This window comes from Myxocyprinus asiaticus, chromosome 25 (genome assembly GCF_019703515.2).
Source record: "Myxocyprinus asiaticus isolate MX2 ecotype Aquarium Trade chromosome 25, UBuf_Myxa_2, whole genome shotgun sequence".
Lineage (NCBI taxonomy): Eukaryota > Metazoa > Chordata > Actinopteri > Cypriniformes > Catostomidae > Myxocyprinus > Myxocyprinus asiaticus.
Window position 1 is genome coordinate 15,690,176 of NC_059368.1, and position 24,024 is coordinate 15,714,199.

General features: G+C 37.8%; 2 protein-coding genes across 3 annotated transcripts in view; one reads left to right on the forward strand and one right to left on the reverse strand.

Annotated features, from left to right (window-relative positions):
* Positions 1-1,960: 1,960 nt before the first annotated feature.
* On the forward strand, positions 1,961-8,808 carry LOC127415952 (nuclear receptor subfamily 2 group E member 1). 2 transcript variants are annotated; one of them, XM_051654999.1, is made up of 9 exons: positions 1,961-2,595; positions 5,540-5,685; positions 6,118-6,205; positions 6,400-6,635; positions 6,779-6,925; positions 7,141-7,237; positions 7,420-7,569; positions 7,749-7,854; positions 8,427-8,808. In XM_051654999.1, exons 1-9 carry the CDS (start codon positions 2,538-2,540, stop codon positions 8,587-8,589), a joined length of 1,191 nt encoding a protein of 396 aa, XP_051510959.1. In that variant the 5' UTR covers positions 1,961-2,537; the 3' UTR covers positions 8,590-8,808. The 2 variants fall into 2 exon arrangements, with proteins under 2 accessions (XP_051510959.1, XP_051510960.1); XM_051655000.1 differs by having other exon boundaries at positions 1,961-2,562.
* A 3,269-nt stretch (positions 8,809-12,077) lies between these two features.
* The window catches only part of LOC127415954 (sorting nexin-3-like), a 34,292-nt gene continuing 22,345 nt past the window's right edge, over positions 12,078-24,024 (reverse strand). The window contains exons 2-4 of the mRNA XM_051655004.1: positions 22,109-22,204; positions 21,677-21,801; positions 12,078-12,927 (exon numbers count right to left, since the gene is read on the reverse strand). Coding sequence (XP_051510964.1) covers positions 12,822-12,927; positions 21,677-21,801; positions 22,109-22,204 — 327 coding nt within the window. The 3' untranslated portion in view covers positions 12,078-12,821. The remainder of the gene's footprint in view (positions 12,928-21,676; positions 21,802-22,108; positions 22,205-24,024) is intronic.

The window sequence follows — 24,024 nt, forward strand, 5'->3', positions numbered from 1 at the left end:
CAAAGTCACAATATTCCAACATGCTGTTACAGGAGTGGATACGGATAAGAGATGGTGTTGCTGTCCCTCTCCACTTTAAGGGCTAAGTAAGTAGTTGCATACCGATTCTGTCAAGCCAACAACTAGATCCACAATCAGATAGTTCTTTGTCAGAGATTTTCATTGACTGTTATTGAGAGGAGAGTCACAAACACAAAAAGTGAAAGCAAGCAGCCAGGGCAACCATGATGTTGGTTATGTTTGTGTAAAGACTATCTATGAATGACAGGATTAGGGTGAGTTAAGCAGATTACTAGGAGCAGACCACCCCACCCCTAAGACACACACACACACACACACACACACACACACACATACACATAGTTAGAGAAAGTGAGAGATGGGATAGAAAAAGACAAACTAATGTGTTCGCAATCAAATGTATCATTTTTAAAAATTAGCATTATAAGCTCTTTACAGATCACATGGGCCTATCTAAAAGTCAGCTGACTCGAAATCATTTTGATTCACTCTCTCATGGCCTTGAGTTTGCTGGTGATGCCTACAGAGAAATCCAGTATGGGGCTGTGACAATGTTTTATTTTTTATTTTTTTTTATTTATTTATTTTTTTTTTCAGACTGGCACACAATGTCCTGAAAAACTAACATTTGGATGTGCAGTCATTCACCTGTCCAAAATCCTAATTTCTTTTCAGTGCACCGAGAACACCATTTAAAGGAAGACATGACAATCACTAATTGCGATTAGATACGCCCCCGTTAGCCACGTTTAGACCGAGGTTTAGGGCTCCCATATGGCTCCGAGCTACCGTGGGAATGTTCATAATTAAACCTAAAATATGGGTGTCTACTGGCGGCGGCCACAACACGGCACGCTGTTAAGGTCAAGATGTCATTACGCGCACGCTCTCAAAGGGGTACAGTTGTGATTCTCCTGGTCCACGAGGGAAAGTCGCACGCATGTGTCCCCTTCAACCCAGAGCGCGCATGAAACCAACAACTTGTTTTAATAGTGATTTCATTTTTTGCTTCTTCTCTTAACCACGCGAAACAAGGAGCCCTAATTAAAAAAAAGGCTTGTCGTATTGTTGTTTTCCATAATAGGCTACTTTTTAGAATACAAGTAGAAAGCAAAATGTATTCTTCATTATCATTGTTATTATATACATGTTTAAACATCCTCCGATAAATAAGAATACATTTAGCGCTAAAGACAGTTATACATACATATATATATATATATATATATATATATATATATATATATATATATATATATATATATATATATATATATAAAAGAGAAAGGGTTCGCATCATTAGCGTGCAGTGCAAAAGATATAGGCTATTAATGACATTAAATATTCGGCAAACGATTATCACATAATAATATATAGCCTACATATTGATTTAGAATTAAATATGAAAACAAACACTTGCCAAAAAAAAAAAAAAAAAAAAAAATCCTCTGTTTTAAATCTCTCAAGATGGGTACCGCGACGTGTAATATTCGGACTAGGTAGAGAGAGTCATTCGGTAGTTCTTGCTTGTAGTGATTGCTGAAAGTCATTCTATAAACGCAACAGGTGCTCGAGCGTAATGGAGAGGGAAGCACGAGCGAATACAGAGCGATCACAGACAAAAAGTAACTTCGCTGGAAAAAAAAAAAAAAAAAAAAAAAAAAAAAGTAGCCTAATAGTTTATATGAGTTATTAAAATAGAATAGTTTACATTATTTACTACAGTTTGTGAGCAGTCACTGAACGATCAGCGGAAGCCTCTTATCCAATCAGTGGAAAGGAAGTGTAGGCAATAGGCTACGCAAACGTTTGATTCTGTCATTTAAACAGCCTTGCAGATTTTAAACCCGACTAATCAATTCCTATACAGCGCACCATTAGCCTCTGACAGTGTCTTACTCACTGTGTATGGAATACCACTTCATTCGCCTCCGTGACGTCATGCGTGAGCAGGAGTTGAAGCAGAAGGCAGGGAAAGCTAAGTGGTCAAAGGAAGTTGGGCTCTCCTCCCGCACTCCCTCTCTCCCGCCCTCCTACTCTAATACATCTCATACATATTACCAAACCTTTAATCTGACGGTATACATCACAAAGTCACTCACCAAGGCTCAGGGCTGAGACACAATTCCCAGCTCATGTTGTACTGTTTTTTAACTGTAGTCTACAGTGCGGGTGTAGATAGCCGAAGTGTTGGCGCACCAACTTTCCGTGGCACTGAGCGACCAGGGACCGGCTTGGGCATCTTGTCACTGGGACTGCATCTATCTCATCAATCAACAGTCAGAGGAAATCTGGATTCTATTTGCTGAAGAGGAGCGACTTGGACACAATTATAGAACACACTAATAGAAACCAGCGCACCCGTCGGTCACCGCAAATCGGATGTTTCATTCATGCTCGTAATTTTTTTTTTTTTTTTTTTTTTTTTTTTTTAATCACAGTTAAAAGTTTGACACTTCCTGGGCCTGAAAAGTTTCACATTTCAACGCAGTTTTCTTGGAGCAGAAGTCTTCAATATGAGCAAGCCTGCTGGTTCAACAAGTGGTTGTTTGGATATTTTAAATGTCAAATCTAGTGAGTAGATTGTCTTTACTTTCGCGAGTATAATGTTGTTAGCAATAAATGATAATGAAATTAATTTTTGTATGCGAAATAAGTAGTGTAAGTAAAATCGTTGTGTAAAATGTTCGCTGACAAAAAATGTTCGCTGACAAAAAATGTTCACTGACATAAAACACCCCAACTCAGAGACGTCAATCGCAAATCGAAATGTTTGTAAACTGTCAAAACTCTGTCAGCATCTCGAATCAGGCAAAACACTCCATATATAAATATTTTTCTAAAACTGAGATGTGAAAATGTGAAAAAATACAATTGAAACTTGCCGCAAAAAAATTAATAAATATAAATAAATATAGTTCCGAAAATCTCTTGACACTTTTTTTTATTTTTACCGTCAAAATTGCTTTGCAACAAATAAATTGTTGTTGAAATTCTGAAAATTTAGTTCATATTTTAACAGACTGTACAGTTCTAAAATGTCATAATTTGTTCTAAAGGCATGCGTAAACTATGCCTGTGTAGCATAATGTGACAGCAAAGCACTGCTGAGTTTTCCTCAGGCTGTTCTGAGCATCTCTTTTAGCATTTCTATGAGTCTCAATTAATTTCAAGGGAAGTGCTCTAATATTCAGCTATAATCAATGTTGTGTTGGCAAATCATTCTTTCACAATTGCAGACAAATTTCTCAAAATTACCTGACATGGTAAATTTTTGGGGAAAATGATGATCACTGAGTATGGAAGGTAATCATAGTCAATGTTTGTGCTAATTCAAAATAGATGCGCTTCTTTTTGGCTTTTTTATTAGCCTTGAATGAAATTGAAAAACATGTTGAAAGTTTTAATATACGTGAATAGCAACTTTTAAATAGCTCAAAAATGTCAAGAGTAAGGCGTTAAAATTAGGCAACTCAATCACAATTATATCTAAAGCACACTAATTAGTAATACTTTCCAATTAACAGAATTGGAATTATTTTAGATGAAATAGAACACGATCTTTTATGTAGCCTGCTAGTCTAGCCCAAATGAGTAGGCCAGTTTAATTTCCTACCATAAAAATGAAAAGATTTCGTTGAGGCCTAAACTTTTTTGAACGTCTAGCCAAGTTCAACGTTTTGGTGACATTTAACGCGTATTTCACTTTATATATAATTTCTTTTTGATTATTATAATTAACGGTGGCGTTACATAAAAATCTTTATTTTATATGGGTAAATGTGCAGGTACTTGCACTGTTTGGGTGGTCGAAGGCCCATTAAGTTCAGAGTTTCTCACAAGTGTACGTAACCCAGTGCAGCAGGTTCCATGGTTGATGCTGATTACAGTAATGAAATATGCCATGTCTTTAAACAATTACAGCGCACAGCGCAACACACTGGGACCCCCACAGGAAAAAAGTTAAAAACGTGTTCCCTTCGCTAAAGCAAACCCGCCTTCAATTAATCTGCTAACTCAATTTCTTACTAACTCATTGAGCCATTTCAATTTTACACTTTGTTCCAACATTGTCAAATTATGCGATGACTGCACTGGCGTGGATGAGGGACGATATGTGACTTAGCTGTCTGGTTTAATGCATTTAAGTACCGTCACAAATAAACAGATAAGAATAACAGATATTGAGACTTTGGTATAAAAAAGACCAACCGCAGCTTTAAATGCATTTTAAAATAGAAAGCGCTCGCGGATTTTGAGCACTTTATAATTTGAAATCGTGTGTCTGGAGTAGTATTCAAGTTTCAAAACGATCCCATGACAAAGCAACAAGTTGTCTCCATCACAAGAGAGGTTCTCTTCATTCGGCCATGCAAAATGCAAGTACCGACTGTTGCTGATGAAACATTAAGGTCAATTTAATCTATATATTTTTAGACTGACACAGGGGTGAGTTTCCCACATCTCTGGCATTTCAAAATAGGTTATATGTACACGTAAGTAAATCTTCTGTCGCTTTCCTATTAAGTGACCAGTAAAGTCATATTATGAAACAAAACGACATTATATATTATGAACGCTGAAATGGAAGGGAAAAAACCCCTACGAGGATCTACAATATATGGCATACTGAATAGCCTACAAAACGTGTTTTCCCCCTAAAAATGCTCGATCGTTGTTTTCCCTCTTTTTTCTTGTTTAAACAAGCCAGAGTGCATGAAGTCGTTTTCCTGCTCTGTCTTTACTGGTCTATATATCCGAATTCCCATGCTACCCTTTCTGACGGGTCACTGGAAAATCAATGAGCAGGTGGACATATGTCAGTGTAATTACATAGCCGTTTCTCTAAACGACTCCCCCATATACATGCAAATATACCTCTATTGACAGACTTAAATACAGAGAAAAAAGAAAAATCACAATTTTCATTTACTCCAAGTTCATTTGCATACACTTCATTTGAGTCGCTGAAACGCGCTGGTGCGTATTATTCTCCTCTCCAGTGTCACTCCCTAATCCGCGAGCCTATAGACGGCGCGAAGAAAGCAGTTGTCGAGCTTCATTATGAAGCGGGGTTGGCAGCTTGTCGAGACCAGGGCAGTCAGACGAGGCTCAATGGGGAAATCATTAAGTTAACACTTTCCCTAATGTCGCTATTGTGCGCGTCTACTGAACATTGTTTTATGAGACCTGCGATATGACGCTTCCACCAATGCGCCCTCAACGTAGGCCTGTGGTTTCCAAATCCCAATGGACTGACTCATTAAAAGTGTGTCCTTTTAACACAATATTTTACACGATTGTTTAGTTTTGGGCTAATGCTGGAGGGCGGTCTAGAAAGGGTTTTAATCGGGATTTCTAAAACTTTGTCGAGTTTTTGAAAATCACCTAATGTGATGCATGTTTTGTGACCGTCTTTTGGGAAAAAAAAAAAAAAAAACTTAAAAGGAAAAAGAGGATACATTTCAGCACAGCTACGTGTAGGCCTGACATGACTTAATTATATATTCTATCCCAGGTCGGATTCTGGACATTCCATGTAAAGTGTGTGGCGACCGAAGTTCTGGAAAGCACTACGGTGTTTACGCGTGTGATGGCTGCTCGGGATTTTTCAAGAGAAGCATCAGGAGAAACAGAACGTATGTCTGCAAATCTGGTACACAGGTGAGCTATACTAATCAAATATAGCGACGTGTTTGAACCATAACTGCATCAGCTAATTTGATCTAAGCAAGCGCGTCTAAGGACTAGATTACATCTCCGGTGATTTTCATAATTGAAAGATTATCCCAGAAGTGAGCCCCCTCCCGCGCCTTTGAGGGCCCTTTGCCCCGTCTAGTGTAACAGGTGTAATCCAATCTAACGCACCGGCAGGACTGGGTGGATTTGGAGAGCGGTAGGCGGGAATGCGACTATTGGTCGTGCGGCGGGGGAGCGAGTCAATAGCCGTCATTATTCTGCCATTCCCACATACCTGTGGAGTGGAGACCACTGGAGAATATAGCAGGCTGTATTTGTTGTGTTGTTACAGTTAAACGGGACGTTCTGTATTTTCTTATTCTTTCGGTCTTTTCTTTTCTTTTTTTTTTTTCTCAGGGCGGTTGTCCAGTAGACAAGACACACAGAAATCAGTGTCGTGCTTGTCGCTTGAAAAAATGCCTAGAAGTGAATATGAATAAAGATGGTGAGTGCAATTTTTCTTTTCTTATCAAGACATAAGTACGCTAACAGAAAATTATTTTGCGCCCATATGATGGCTGTAACCTCCTTTGATAGACGCTGAGAACCTTTCTTTTCCGTTGCAAGACCCTTTTTTTCTCTCCATACGATTAAAAGTGTTCTTAAGTTTTTATTCACTCGTAAAATGTATCAATACAGCAGTGCAGCATGAGAGAGGACCGAGGACCTCAACCATTCGGAAGCAGGTGGCACTGTATTTCCGAGGGCATAAAGAGGTGAACGGTTCGTCAGCTCACTTTCCATCCACGTCTATCCCGGGGCCGCCGTTTTTCACTACAGTCACGCAACTGGAACCTCACAATCTGGAGTTAAATACGGTCGCAAGTACACCGGAGCGACAGGCCATTGTGGGACTCGCTCAGCCCACACCGAAGGTAAAACATGTTGCATTACAACAATGTAGTATTTTTAATTAGCAAAGGTTTATTCATTTATTTCGATAGTTAACTTCACAATTTAGCTGATGATTGAGTTGTTTAATCCCATGTTTCCCTATGATCATCGGATTGCTTTGCAGTATCCTCACGAAGTTAGTGGCACTCCCATGTACCTGTATGAAGTGGCGACCGAGTCTGTGTGCGAGTCAGCCGCGCGCCTGCTCTTCATGAGCATTAAATGGGCCAAGAGTGTTCCGGCCTTTTCCACGCTCCCTTTACCTGACCAGGTAAACAAGTCCCTCTATATTAAAGCATTAGTGTTTTAAAATGGTACCATTCGGGTGAAATTTACGCCACCATTTTGCCCCATCTGTACACAGATTTACAGTTTTTAAAGTGTTTTACTCACTATTTAAGTATAGCTTAATTATAGGCTATTCTCAAGAGCGAAACAATTGTTTTAAATTACATCCATTATTATTCTTGTTATTTATTTTTGCAGTTGATCCTATTAGAAGACGCATGGAGGGAACTATTCGTACTGGGCATAGCGCAATGGGCCATTCCAGTGGACTCCAGCACTCTCCTAGCTGTTTCAGGTAGGCCATACAACATGTGATGTCACCAGCAATGATGTAGCTTGGCCTTTATCAAAGTTAAAACAGGCATCTTATTATTTAAAGACTTGACAAAGAGCAATTGTCGTTACTATTTTAGGCTTCTATTATTAGCAAACATATTTTCATACTTTGATTTTCCAACATGTTTGGTCATCTCTTAGGAATGAACACAGAGAACACCGATTCCCAGAGGCTAAACAAGATCATCTCTGAGATCCAGGCGCTGCAGGAGGTAGTGACGCGTTTCAGACAGCTTAGACTGGATGCAACGGAGTTTGCGTGCCTAAAGTGCATCGTCACCTTCAAAGCAGGTAGAGTTCTGAAAAACCCCGAAAATATTAAAAAACAGCTTTAATAAAACGGACGACACTCAAATCATGTTTTGCATGATGGTTTATTCAAAGTTAACAGCTTTTTTTTTTTATTTTTTTTTTGCTACGCGAATGACAGCTATAACCAATCAGTTTAAAACTTAATTTCGTTTTTGCAGTTCCAACACACAGTGGTTCAGAACTGAGAAGCTTTCGCAACGCAAGTGCCATTGCAGCCCTTCAAGACGAGGCCCAGCTGACTCTGAACAGCTACATTCACAGCAGGTATGGCTAATACTTTGTGAAACAAGGGGAAACACACACACACACACACACACACACACACACACGCGCGCGTGTATATAAATAATGTCCATTATGTCCACTACAAATGTGACAAATTCTGTTGTCCAGTCTTTTTAAAAATTAAATAAACTAGTAAAATAACTCAAAACTATCGTTGGATTTGCCTGTTTGCCATGCTGGCACTGTCACTTACCAGCAGATTACTTCCACCCTGATGCAGCCAATAAGATCACATTGCCATTTATTTATAAGTTGTAACGATTTGTCTGGGAACAGGCTTGCAAAAAGCAGAATTTTTTTTTATATATATATATAAAAAAATTTAATTTAAGATTATATTTTTATAGTGTTTAAACAGACCATATGATGATGTATGGTTTATATATATATATATATATATATATATATATATATATATAATTTTTTTTAAACATTATATAGCCTAAATATTTGAAGCCAGAGAATAATCTCTAATATTCTGGGTGGGCCTGGGTCCAGTGCAGCGCACCCGTGGCTACGTCCTTGGTTTTAACGTAATGTTTGCGTTTCAGGTACCCCACTCAGCCATGTCGCTTTGGGAAACTGTTGTTACTCTTGCCTGCTCTACGTTCAATTAGTCCATCCACCATTGAAGAGGTGTTCTTCAAAAAGACCATCGGAAATGTCCCAATCACACGATTGCTCTCCGATATGTACAAGTCTAGTGATATATGAGCTACCGACGACCGAGAAAGAAAAAAAAAATGTATCTTTGACCTTGGCATTCGCATGGACACTGAGACGCTGTGGATGTCAGTTGAAGCCTTAAAGTGATACTACAGGCACTTGTTTGGATAAAGCTCTACCAATGTCCAGATGTTATTTCGCAGGGAATTTAAGAAAGGACTGAAACTCTGGTGTTAGGAAAAAAAAAAAAGAAAATTTAACCGAATTCTAAACAGTAATTTTCTAATTGGTTTACTATTAATCTATTTAAGTTCGTTTATGGAAGTAACTTAACATGTTTAATCTGTTCTCGTTCTATTAAGATTAAATACAAAATAATCTTAGTTTGTTGTCATACAGTTTAAATGGAGTGTCCGTGATATAATGTACAGTCATTCATTATGATGGGATGTATCATTGTGTCCAGTTGACCAGCTACCATTACGACCAGTGGTGTTTTATTTCAGCATTACTTTCATGATTAATATGTTATATTCTGTCCACACGAACTTTGAAGGAAACCAAAAAATAAATAAACCATGAACTAGCATTGCAGGGAAGTAGGTTGCTGTCCCTTTGACATAGTGCTGAAAACCAAAGGCCCATGAGTCAGAACTGTTATAAGAACATGTTAAGTTCATTCCTCCAGCAGTTCCAGCTCCAATCAAATACACCTGAGCAGCCAATCAAAGTCTTCGGGTTACTTGAAACATACATGCAGGAGTGTAGAGGGTTGGAATTAAACTCTGCAGGACTGAGCACCACTGACTTCATGCATCACGTAATTACATATTCAGGTGACTGGGAGGCCACAGCACCCTTGTGACCTTAACATAAGATTAGGGTTCACAGGCAGGGCATTTGAAATACTCTGGATATTTCTGTTGCAATTGTGTTTTCTGTGCAGCCACACAACAAATGTAATTAAATTGATGTTTAAAACCTGTTTCTGCTGGATAAGAGGCCCATATCAGAGGTCACCATTTAAAACCTTTCTTTGAGTAGCTACTAACCCTGGAAAAGAAACACAATCAGCACTTGGATTTTTGTTTTGTAGTTTGTAAATACTTTTCTTGTTGTACAATGATAATTTTTGTGAAAGTTGTTCTAAAATATTAGAATAAATATTGAATATTGATCGCCTGGGCCTTCAACCTTGCAATGTTTTTTTTTTTTTTTTGGGGGGGGGGGTTCTATGGCTTCCTTCTACTGCAGAAAAAGGTCCATTTCACCCCAAACGGGGTACTAAACGGGGATAGAGAGGAGTTCATGCCTGTGCGTAAGTGCATATTGAACCATTGCCGATACAATACCCTGGACCTTGAGTGAAGTTGCTGTGCAGCTCAGGGTTTCAAGCACTCTTTTATAAATCAAGGGCTTTCTTTGCCCAAATTGCATTTTTTTTGTATCTTCATTTTTTTATAGAGAGGGTACAGTAGAAAAAAAATATGATTGCAATGACAACTTTTAATTCAGTTTAGCCTAGTTTCTTTTTAATGTGCTGCACTGACGTGGAATGAACTCCAAGGTTGCATCAGCCAAGCGGCTGTGCCCTTCTCTTTACCTTAGCCAGTATTGTCACACGGTGACTCTCTACAATATTTGCATCCCATCAAAAATCATTTCAACATGATCCGTCAAACAAGACAGAATAAAAATTCATTAATCATAACAGCATCAGACAATGTTAGATTCACAAACAAAAGAAAATCAAAATTAATGAGATTGCAACGTCTTATACAGCAATTAAAAACAATGACATTACAGATCACGCTATTAAGATTACTGTATACTTATTTGTGCATATTTGCCTGCTGTATCATGAAAGTAAAGTACTATATATTTCTAAAAAGTAGAAATTTAAAAGGAGCTTTCAGGTTTAGAGGTGCTGAATGGATACCAAATAGTATTATTTTTCGCTAATGAGGAAAGTGCCTACCAATTATTAATGTCACCTAGTTGTTAAGTCTCTGAAAGTTATCATAAAAATTGAGCTATTCATTGAAAATGTGTAGGCATTCATATTCACATTCATTGTGAAGAAAGAAAAGCAGCATCAACATTTTTAAACATTTCTCCACATGTTCCACAGAAAAAAAAAAAAAAAAAAAAAAAAAAGTCATATGGGGTTTGGCAAGACATTAGGGTGTGTAAAATATGAATTTTAATTTTTGGGTGAACTATCCCTTTAATTTAAGGCCATTCAGTAATAAGACCCCTGATGTGGAATCACAAATTAGGCAAATGACTGGTCAACAACACTTAAGCATGCTTTTATGTAAATAATCGAGAGTCCAGATAAATTATTCTCAGACACAAATGTTCTCTTAAAAAAAAAAAAAAAAAAGAGGTTTGGTAGAAAGCATCTCTGGAGGTGACATCATAGCTTCTTCATAGCATAAACTGGACACACTCACTTCACACTTGTATCAGATAAGGCTCTTTCCATCTGGGAGAAACTGCTCTTGAGGACATTCAAGCACTTGACCTTCACAGTGCGGTATTTTTCATTACTTTAAGACAAAGATTCCTTTTCTATACACGAGCATCCTGGACCCAATGACCGCTGCCATTCCTCCCTCCAGTCCTCTTTCTACTCCAAATAAACGCTTTTAATGAAACTATTTTGTCCTTCTCAGAACCACCAGTCTCAGTCTTAGAATATCAATAAAGCACTATTGACGAGTTGAATTCTGTTTTATCATGTAAGATCTAAATCAATCCCGCAAAACATCCTAGCATGTGTATCAAACCACTTCTGATTAAAAGGTCAAGAACAACAAGTAACAAACATGCAATAATTAAAAAATTAAACGAGGCCAAGCACCCCATCTATTACTACCTGGGCATAATTAATTATCATTGGAAAATACAGTAATTTTGATGATTTCAGCACAAGTGTAAAATACTGATCAACTACTGTAATCTGAATACAAGCGGAGAACATGTCCTCACTGTTCATGGTGGTTACGGCTCTTTTTTCGTAGAACATCATTTGATGGATGTAAAATCATTTGTCAGTGGTCTGTTATCATTACTTAATGTTTTTTAGAGTAAGGGGTTACTGAGTGCTCCCAAATAACACAACAAAAGCACAAAGTGCACTTTAATGCTTCATTTATTCTGTTGCTTTGTCCTATACTTAATTGCATTATAAGGTGAGAAAGACTATTGAAGAGTCATAGCACTTGCCCCTCATCTGAAATAATGTTTTTTTAATTGCATGCTATTTATCATAAGAAAAACATATCCCATAGCAATAACAAAAGTTATTTTAAATGGATCTGAGATTATCCACTGTGTCTAACATAGCAACTAATCAAAGTAAACGGTTGAAGAGATGTTTTAATTGTTTTTTTACAGGGTTGTCAGACTAAAATCGCACAAGTGCTCTAGTGCTAAGATTATGCTTATTCTATTAGTTGAACAAAAATCTAAGTGGCAAGATATTTAGGGAAACCAAGCAGAGAAGTTTTTCAAATCAGATCATACAGATGTGTGTTTGATCTGTTTTATTGGAAAATTTTCATAAACAAAACAAATGACACAGCAGTATACAAATCTGGAAACATGCATTATAAAGGCAGCACTCCCTGTGTTTCTGTGTAATAACACAGTAAAAACAGGCTTGTCTGCAACTAACTGGGACACACAGCATACAAACAACCACCACATTTCAAGGAGGTTCCCAGTTAAGTTAATCCTGCACTTTGGCTGTGAGGCTGCGGTATGTGTTCTTCAGCATTAAAAGCGACACAAGAAGGTAGTAGCAAAAACACAGGTACGTCAGTGTGAGTAAGATAATGCTTGTGTCATTGTGATATAACTATTTGGTTTGTTTTGATTTTTGTTTTTCAAATCCTGCAATAAAAATATCAAAGTGGTGCTCTTAGACAAAACTATCATAAATAATTTTTAGTCACAATTAATTACACACAAGAACATGTGTGATCAGACTTATAGTATTATTGACTAATAATTCACGTTATGGTTTTATAACTCAAAGCAAAAAGGCCGAAAAGATTTATAAACAGAGAGGACAGATTAAGAGTGACATGACTAATTCAAGAGTTTGTTGTCAAAATCACATTTGTTTTCTTTTTGTTTAAGATCTGTTGTGCTCAGGGTAATTGTTTTGGATGCCCTATGGTTCATGCTAAGATTCTTTTCCAGTTACGAATGATTCAAATCTCTCTTATTGCTTGTGTGCCGGGATTTTTAAAGTGTGAGTCCAGACTGGTTTAGGCTTGTCTAACTTTGGAAGGGGTGTAGTTTTTATCCACAGATTCATCCTGTAGGAACATGTGCAGACAGCGCTCATTTTGGGCCAATGGATGACCAGCCACTCTGAAAAAAAAAAAAAAAGACCATAAAAAGGCACATTAGCTACAATGGTATGAAATCATAAAGATATTAAGCTAGGACGCATACTATAAACAAAAATAGAAAGAGAGAGTGGAGGCGGAATCAACTTTAACCCCAATCAAGATGCAATCTTTGGATATTATTAGGAAACTATGACATTTTGTGGAATTTCTCAGATCATAAATCATCCAGCTTGTAGTTAACAATACATAGATTTTAATTATGGATCTCTTTAAAAACAATACAATGACCCACCATGATAATTTAACTCATTCTTTAACCATTCAATCTATTCCAGTGTTCCGGTGTATAAAAGAACCTGCATACCTCTTAAATTACACAGCTCACAATGTTACAAGTCAAGATGATGGATCATTTTCAAGTTTGAGACAAGCAAAGTAGAGACATGCTGTACAAATCCACTCACACATAGTATAGAAGTATGATAGAGTGAGGATACGCCTCCCGCCCCCCCTCCCAACCCCATCCCGCTCCCCAGGTGCTATTAGCACTGAACAATGATATTTAATTCAGGAATTTTTGGTAAAAAAAAAAAAAAAAAAATCCCATCTTAATTACCTCCATATCCTTCCTTTCTTTCTTCAAACCTAATTTACAGCTGTTCATCTCGTATTAAAATTCAAACAGGTAGAGCCGGCACATTTGCACATGAAACAAAGATAATAGCAAAGTCTGCAATCACAGCAAATAATTACAATCGAACTGTAACTTTTATTGTCTTAGTTGGCGAGGGAACGGCACCACGGATCAAAAATAAGCAGGAGTGCACACAAAATCTTGTAGGGAAAAGGTATGCATGCCTGTAATTTCACTTGCAATTATCATAAATTACACATCAAAAATAAAACAAATGTAAAAAGTAAAGCTGGTGCACTTGCGGCCTCTCATCAGTTTTGATCATTCTGTGGGTAATTATGAGAGAAGGATGGAAAAAAAAGTGTGAGGGAAGATATCAGATGACACACAGGCTGGCAAGTGTCTGATTTTCTCTTTTACTGAAGTACCTTAACCTAAAAACTCCAAATTAACGGAAAGAGGAAAAACTATTGTATTTTGTTATTGTGGTAACCTCTTCACTCTTCTTTTCAAAAACAGTTCAGATGTGCATCGGCCAAAAGAAGAATAAAAACATGCTGTAGGGGACTCTAAGTAAATGGGAAATACCTAATAGCTTTTCAAATTAAATCAGATACACTTGAGAACAAAATCACACCTTAATGATTTTATCGGCCATATTTACACATACATCATGGGTACATATTCTTTATGCAGAGGCAGGAGGCCATTAGGATTTTTGGGCATTTTGGGCCCCTATCTTATTGCAACCCGTACATTTTTTGTTTTTCATTAAAAGTTATCATTATTTATAAACGTGAACATAAGCATGATTCACACAAGCATGCAGATTCAATAAGAGACACTAAAAAACAAACCGGAGTTTGAAAAGTTCATTAAAACATTTGAATGCATTAAATAGAAATAACAATACAAATGAACAAATGAATGAATATATACTGTCTCTATCTATCTATCTATCTATCTATATATATTATACACCGATAAGCCAACATACTATGACCACCTGCCTAATATGCTGTTGGTCCTCCGCGTGCCACCAAAACAGCGCCAACCCGCCAAGGCATGGTCTCTACAAGACCCCCGAAGGTGTCCTGTGGAATCTGGCACCAAGACATTAGCAGCAGAAACTTCAAGTCCTGTAACACCTTGAACTCTTCATCATGTTTCTGAAACCATTCCCGAACTGTGTGTGCAGTGTGGCAGGGTGCATTATCCTGTTGAAAGAGGCCACAGGGAATACCACTGCCATGAAGTGGTGTACCTGGCCTGCAACGATGTTTAGGTAGGTGGCACGTGTCAAGTTGACCTCCACATGAATTGCTGGACCTAGGGTTTCCCAGCAGAACATTACCCAGAGCATCACACTCCCTCCACCGGCTTGTCGTCTTCCCACAGTGCATCCTGGTGTCATCACTTCCCCAGGTAAACTGTGCACACATACATGGCCGTCCACGTGATGTAAAAGAAAAGGGGGCTCATCGGACCAGACAACCTTCTTCCACTGCTTCAAGGTCCAGTTCCGATGCTCACATGCCCATTGTAGGCTCTTTCGAGGGTAGACAGGGGTCATCATGGGCACTCTGACCCTGTCTACATCTACGAAGCCCCATACGCAGCAGGGTGTGATGCACTGCGTGTTGTGACACATTCCTACCATAACATCATTAAAATTTTCTGTGACTTGTGCCACATTAGAGCTTCTGTTGGTTCATACCAGACAGGATAGCCTTTGTTGCCCTTGCCCTTTGATGAGCCTTGGGCGCCCAACACCTTGTTGACATTTTGAGGTTTGTCCCTCCTCGGACCACTGTCGGTAGGTTCTCACCACTGCTGACCGGGAGCACCCCACAAGCCTTGCCGTTTCAGAGATGCTCTGACCCAGTCGTCTGGCCATAACAATTTGGCCCTTGTCAAAGACGTTCAGGTCTTTACTCCTGCTCATTTCTCCTGCATCCACCATGTTGACAAGAGAACTGATTGTTTGCTGACCATCTAATCTACCCAGACCTTGACATGTGCCCTTGTTAAGAGATGATCAACATTATTTGCTTCACCTGTGAGTGGTCAATGTTTTGGCTCATCAGTGTAAATATATATATATATATATATATATATATATATATATATATATATTAGAATGTTTGAATGTCATTTTATTGAGTTGGGACTGTGTTTCTAATGGAAATATTGGATTTTTAAAAATGTTTTAAATGTTGATTTAACCCTAGAATGCATATGGGTCAAAAATGCAGTGTCTAGTTTTTAAGACATAACTTACATGAAGTGGTCTTTTTAAGGTGTCTTCTATCATGTGAACTAACTTTTAAAAAAATGTACTTGAATGTTTTTTTTGTTTTTTTAACTAGAAGATAATTTCCATGACAACCACTAGAATGCATTTGTCAGTCCTATATAACCCATGTATTTCCTATGGTATTCAATGCATTTAACACAGGTATTATGTTAGAGTAATATAGAAATATCGTGTCATACAAAAATATGGAGTAAATAAGGTTATAGTTTTACAAGTTTATAACAATTGTTTTGAAAATTTTTTTTTTTTTTATCCTAGTCCATTGTAGTTGTTTTTGTATGTTTGTGTGGGCAGAGTTGAGACATTTCACATTTTACCACCAAACACAGAAATTTCCCATATTTCATATTACACTCTAATCCAAAAGTCCTACTTCATTTTTTTAATGTGTCTTCAGTCTTCAGTATTAAACAAAACATAAACTATTACAAATTTTAATTACCTATAAAATTATAATTGGAGTTAATTTTCCTTAAAAAATAAGTAGATTTATAAAGAATAAGACACTAGATTTAACCTCTTCACAGATGTATTAAAGAGGGTAGAAGTTACATATGCATTCTAGGGTTAAGTCATTCTTATCTGAAGGTAAACAAAACTGATTTTTCCCCCATTAGATTAGAACAGATTTTATACAGGTAAAAAGAAAAACTGATGGCTTGCGCCATACTTCAAAAAGGTCCAGGCTTTAAAGCCCTTGATTGTCTTATGGCTCATCATTATTGAATAGGTCAATGTTTTTTTTATTTAAAAAAAAACAAAACAAAAAAAAAAACAGTAGCCTAAATATTTCAAATCCACATTAAAATTGCCTTTGTTATAAAACTAAGTAGACTTCTCCTTTCCCTTTTATAGCTGAAGTCAGTAGTTTACATACGCCTTAGCCAAATACATTTTCACAATTCCTGACATTTAATCGTAGTAAGTCTTAGGTCAGTTAGGATCACTACTTTATTTTAAGAATGTAAAATGTCAGAATAATAGAAGAGAGAATGATTAATTTCAGCTTTTATTTCTTTCATCACATTCCCAGTGGGTCAGAAGTTTACATGCACTTTGTTAGTCTTTGGTAGCATTGTCCTTTAAATTGTTTAACTTGGGTCAAATGTTTTGGGTAGCCTTTCACAAGCTTCTCATAATAAGTTGCTGGAATTTTGGTCCATTCGTCCAGACAGAACTGGTGTAACTGAGTCAGGTTTGTTGGCCTCCTTGCTCGCACATGCTTTTTCAGTTCTGCCCACAAATTTTCTATCGGACTGAGCTCAGGGCTTTGTGATGGCCACTCCAATACCTTGACTTTGTTGTCCTTAAGCCATTTTGCCACAACTTTGGAGGTATGCTTGGGGTCATTGTCCATTTGGAATCCATTTGTAAGACCCATTTGTGACCGAGCTTTAACTTCCTGGCTGATGTCTTGAGATGTTGCTTCAATATATCCACATAAATTTCCTTCTTCATGATGCCATCAATTTTGTGAAGTGCACCAGTCCCTTCTGCAGCAAACCACCCCCACAACATGATGCTGCCACCAACATGCTTCACAGTTGTGTAGAGCTTTACTGGTTGTTCAGATCAGTGTTACTATCAGAAATAATTGATCATTATTTCTTTAGTTATTAATTAATATTTAAATTAATTAATTGAATCTAACTCATTAAAACCTCATTGGGGCTCCAGTAAATGTAGTGCGCTACGTTTAGGAGCGGGTTTGGTTATTAGCAATAATTATCAAAGATAATTATTAATTATTAAAATCAATAGAACATTGATGAGAATCAATGTTAGCTTTTCTAATCATTTAAATCAACAATTATTAAAGATAATCGTTAATTGTTAACATCGATGAAACATTAATTAAAATTAACACTAGCTTATTGATCCTCAAATTCAACGATCATCAAAGAATTATCAATTATCAAAAATCAATAGAATATTAATAAGGATTAACATTCACAGGGCACCACCCTGGAATCAGGGACTAATGACCAGATAGTATAACAGTCTCAATATTAGACTGTTTTCTTAGGAAAATCGACATCCGAAGAATATCGATTTTCGGGAAAAAACAATGAATGAAGGCTTGAATCCGAGCACTGACATCCCATCAGCATGACACAGGCATATGCAAAACAAACCAAAACATTTCTCTTTGTAATATAAACAAAGTTTATTTATGCAGTAATATCAATTAATAATTAATACAATGCAGTCAATAAACGTCCGACTTACAACTACAAACTAAACAGTGATATGACAAAATAAAATGTTTGTGAGGGGTCGCGTGTGTGTTAGTACGAGAAAGAGAGAGAGAGAGAGAGAGAGAGAGAGAGAGAGAGAGAGAATTAAGTGACGGCCCCAAAGCCGATTTCGTGATCGTGGGAGAGTTTGCCGGTCTCACCCGCGATGGTGGAAATGCACAACAGTCCAATGTGGTTGGACTACAATACAGCAAATCAAATTCGTGATAATTAATACCTTGAGTATTAATAATGAGCGGACATGGAGGTCCGTAAACTGTACAAGCAATAACCTTGATACACAAGAATAACACACTATAATATTCTATCTCTGCCCAGACGTAAACCTCTTACTTGAATCGCATGAGGACATAGAATGTGTGTTCATCCGTCCTTTAACTCCGACTCGGTTCCTCGAGGCTCGGGTGATGACGGGAGGCCGTTTCCCCCACTCTGTCGGCGGGCGGTACGGCTGCTGATTCTTGGCGGGCTGGCAGAGAAATCAGCAATGTCGACTTGATTGAAGATGGAAGAGAAATCTTTTATCTCTTCACTTCTGCAGGCAAACGGATGAAGATGCGGATTGCTCAGCGGTCTCCTTCGGATCCGTTGTGAGTGTTCGGTTGAACACAGAGTAATCTCAACTCGTCCAGCGAGATGGAGATTGTATGGCCACAGTTTCAAGTCGGACGTTACTTCCTTGTGCCACGAGGCTACACCTGAGAGCAGCGATGAGCTGTGTCTACACACGGCAAGCAAAGTTGCTGGAAGCAAATCCCGGAAGCGTTTCAGAGGTATTTCTACTCCTGATGATGTCATGGTTGAGGTGCGTTCTGTCGTGTGCCTCATCCAATAGGAGTTGAGAGTTCGATCCTTTAGTGAGCAAGGCTTCATGGGATTTGTAGTCTGTTTTGGACTCCCTTTGTTTGATTTTGGCGCGGTTTTTATCAGTAAGATTTATGACCTGGTATGTGGGGGCCTGAGTTAGGTTTTACGACTGTGTTAGGCCTGCCTTTGTCTTCTATCTGAATACATGAGGCCCAACAGTTGGGATGGTGTTCTTCGGCTTGCAAGCTTCACCTTTTTTCCTCCAAACATAATGATGGTCATTATGGCCAAACAGTTCAATTTTTGTTTCATTAGACCAGAGGAAATTTCTCCATAAAGTAAGATCTTTGTTCCCATGTGCACTTGCAAACTGTAGTCTGGCTTTTTTATGGCGCTTTAGGAGCAATGGCTTCTTGCTTGCTGAGCAGCCTTTCAGGTTATGTCGATATAGGACTCATTTTACTGTGGAAATAGTTACTTGTCAACATGTTTCCTCCAGCATCTTCACAAGGTCCTTTGCTGTTGTTCTGGGATTGATCTGCACTTTTCGCACCAAACTAAGTTCATCTCTGGGAGACAGAATGCGTCTGCTTCCTGAGTGTTATGATGGCTGCGTGGTCCCATGGTGTATATACTTGTGTACTATTGTTTGTACAGATGAACGTGGTACCTTCAGGCATATGGAAATTGCTCCAAAGGATGAACCAGACTTGTGGAGGTCCACAATTTTTTTTCTGAGGTCTTGGTTTCTTTTGATTTTCCCATGATGTCAAGCAAAGAGGCACTGAGTTTGAAGGTAGGCTTTAAAATACATCCTCAGGTACACCTCCTATCAGAAGCTAATTGGCTAATTGTCTAAAGGCTTGAAATCATTTTCCAAGCTGCTTAAAGGCACAGTTAACTTCTTATGTAAACTTCTGACCCACTGGAATTAGGATATAGTCAATTAAAAGTGAAACAATCTGTCTGTAAAAAATTACTCGTTTCATGCACAAAGTAGATGTCCTAAATGACTTGCCAAAACTATAGTTTGCTAATTTTAAATCTGTGGATTTGTTAAAAATGAGTTTTAATGACTTCAAACTAAGTGTATGTAAACTTCTGACTTCAACTGTATATGAAGAAAATAACATTTCTGTCAAATCATACCTGTTTCTACAGCACTTTTGGGATAAACCACTGAATGTTTTAGGGGATCCCAGTCACACCACACACAAGATCATCTTTTATTATTATTAAGAAATAACAGTTTTCATTTTAGCTAACCAGTGCAAAGTGGCCATTTATATTGGTGCACTGATCAGGAAATTTGAGGCCGATAACAATCTCCAATTTTTTAACACTAAGTTCGGCTGATACAGATACCGATTTTTTTGTGCCTTTTGCCACACTATTGCAAGTTATATGCTGCAGCTATAAGTTTATGCCCCACACAGTAAAATTACGGTAACACTTTACAAAAAGGTTCTAATTGTTAACATTATTTAACAACATTACTGTAGTTGACATGAACTAATGAACTTAATGTTAGTTACAACATATACTATTAAATTTTTAAAATCAAAAGTTGTATTAGTTAATGTACATTAATGCACTTTCAACTAACATGAACAATTGTATTTTTATTAAATAACATTACGATTAATAAATGCTGTAGAAATATATTGTTCATTGTTTGTTCATGATATCTAATGCATTAACTAATGTTTAAGAAATTAAATCTTTTTGTAAAGTATTACCAAAATTACATTAAAATTACATTAATTGTGAATTGCTAACATTTATTTGTATTGAAAACAGTTATAAATAGTACTGTTGTAAATATCAAAAGGCCATTGTGACATACTGGCAACCAGTAAAAATCATGAGAGCATCACACACAGCAGAGATTATAGCCATTACAAGCTCTAAAACTGCACCAGTGAGAAATCATTAATATCTATGATTTGTTTACTGTCTTTGGCGTCTTGTTGTAACACAAATCACTAATTATTAAGCAAATTCTTGAAGACGCAGTGCCCTTATTGAAGGTTAAATAGTTACATCTGTTATTAGTGGTATTGTGACCAATATTAATCTGATTTAAATTGGGATCCTTACAGAATAGCATTGAGATGAGTGACTGATGATGAGATATTGGGAGCACCTGGAGAGCGCATGTTTGATTGAACCTGAGAGCGCCCATGTTAAAGAGAGTAAAGCTAAAAGCGCTCACGATCGCTCAAACAGTCTCTATCGCTCCACACAACATCTGATTGTCACGACTCACGTTACATCACGTGTACTCAGATTTAGCAGCCGTTAGCAGCCTCTTTATTCTCTTCCTGTTCACTGTGCAGCGAGTCAGAATAACTACCATAATGACGCTAGAAAATGGTCAACTTAATATACATAAACGTCTAATTCTTACATATTTTTAAAAACAAAACGGCATATTCATGTGAATTACATGTTTGAAAACTTAAATATGTGAATGCTTAGAACTGCCAACAACTCACCCTCCAAAGGCCACTCTCTCATGCTTCAATGGCTGAGCAAGCGCTCATTCATTAGAGGAGCAGTGTATGTGTAATTCCCTGTGTGTTGCAAAAAAGATCGGCCCTGATTCTAGGCATGATCGGCCAACTGCCGATCACAGATTTAAGATGAATATTGGCCAATTTCGACCGGTGGCCGATCGATTGGTGCACCCCTAGCCATTTATATTCTGATGAAGAGATATATGAGATGTTTGGAAGATTTTGTGACTTACTTGTTGAGGAACTGCTCCAGGCCTTGCCGCCGTTCCTCAATAAAAGAGTCGTCAAATATACCGTCGTCCCCACGGAATGGGAGCTGCCTGATCAAAGCCTTTCCAGGAAGGGGGGGCACGACCACCTATTTGAAACACAAGACCTTCATTCACATCACATACATCTCAAAATGCAATCATCTGTCTCTTACAATCATTTCAAATGTCATTACCTGTACTGCAGAATTATATAAGAGATCATCTGGAGCATCCAATGATCAAAAATCATTATTCTTAAATCGATGTCGTTGAAATGGACCCTTACAGTAACACAGGCATTATGCAGTAAAAGGGAGAACAAAATACTACAGTTGGAGAATTTGTGCAAGTTCTGACCAACTATTCATACCCACAGTACTATTTCATTAAAGCCATTCTTCTCCAATTCTTCACCTTGCTCTCCCTCTCGAGTTCTCCTCTCAGCCACTCAAAGTCGCTGTATCTCCTTCGGACACGGGACTCCTTCAGCTTGAAGATAGGGAGGTTTGTCTGAGGAGATCAAGAACAAATAACAATCAGTACATGACGTTCAGCAAGGTCGACCATCTCAGATTCATCTCAGATTATGAAAGACATTCTGTAAAGATATACAGTACTGTGCAAAATGTTGCATAGTGAGGATGTCTTCAAAAATAATGAAATATATAGTTTTCATTTATCACTTAATGTCATACAAATTCCAGTAAACATAAAAAATCTAAATCAATATTTGGTGTGACCAACTTTGCCTTTAATTCTCCTACTTACACCTGGACATAGTTTTTCTTGGTTGTTGGCAGAAAGGATGTTCCAAGCTTCTTGGAGAATTCACCACAGTTCTTCTATCTATTTAGGCTGTTTCAATTGCTTCTGTCTCTATGTAATCTCAGACTGACACAATGTTTAGTAGGGGGCTTTGTGGGGGCCATGGCATCTGTTGCAGGGCTCCCTGTTCTTCTATTCTAATCTTTTCTATTTGTAAAAGTAATGTTTGGGAGTCTAACATTTATATTTTCTATTGACACTAAAGCAGAAGATATAAATAACCATCTTAAGACAAATGCTTTTGTGAAACACCTAATGTGTATAAGACTTTTGCACAGTACTGTATGGAAAGATATATATACTTACTGTGTAGCTGAACACCACCAATGCTTCAATATAACTGAGCTCGGTATTAAAGCAAAGCATTAAATCCGATAAAACCGATGCATGCAACACTTTATTCAACATCACATTGGTGAAGTCCACAAAAAGGCCCACAGAGACACTATAACAGGGTCACTGGAGAGGTAGATGTTTATCAAATAAAAGAACAGCCTGATGACAGCATTCAAGGAGAGGCTGAAGAGGCAAAAGGCAGGAACAGCAACACGCAGACAGAAATAAAAGAACAGATCAATAACCCCACATTCGTATATCTGCTCAACCCAGACTCATAAAACCGATGAATGCCTGAAAAGATGGAGGAGACAGTAAGTTAAACGAATAAATGAATCTGTGCTTTGAGGAAAATGTCTTATGTGGGCCCTAATTGGAGATGAAGAGTGGACATTCTCATCGATCTCAGATTACCCACAGCCCCTTCTTTTTCCATCGCTTATTCCCTGCCTCCATCTTTTCAGCTGCTTCAAGTCAGGTCTTAGCCTTGAGAGGGCCCCTTCAGAAAGTGCAGATCTCGCCTCACAATGAGGAACATTAATGAAATACCAACCTCTTCAGTTTTCCCCTCTCCCTCTCTCTCTATCTATATGACCCAAATCCAGCTTTTTCTTCCATTCTCATTAAACACAGTTTCACAAACCTACCCCTCTCTAAACATATACATTTATCACTTGAGTGAAGTTTGTCCTACTTCCAATGTTTTCATTAATATTGAGTTTCTCTTTGCTGTAACTTCCTCAAACCACCCATGGTACCACTTCTCCAAATACTATGTATTTCTGCAATCTCCAATCCAATTTACATCTTTTTAACCCTGATCTAGTCCATTCCCCACCTGCACAGTCATATGAGATGGGGATTAACACAATGACTATAAGAGCACGGTAACTGCAGTGCCTTGGAAGCATTTAGTAGCAACCTTGCTGAGTAGCTTGCTAATACTTTGTAAATGGCTGGACCGCTGGGTTTGGGGAGAAAAGTCATACCAAGAATTTCACTACATGTCGTACTGTGTATGTGACCAATTAAACTTGAAACTGAAACAATATACAATGAAGTCTAAAGAAGTTAATCTCCATGTCAAATGATCATGGTTACAGGTAATTTAATACACACACTTTTGATAATAATGTCATGGTTTTGAGACTATTATGTGGTGTATGGTC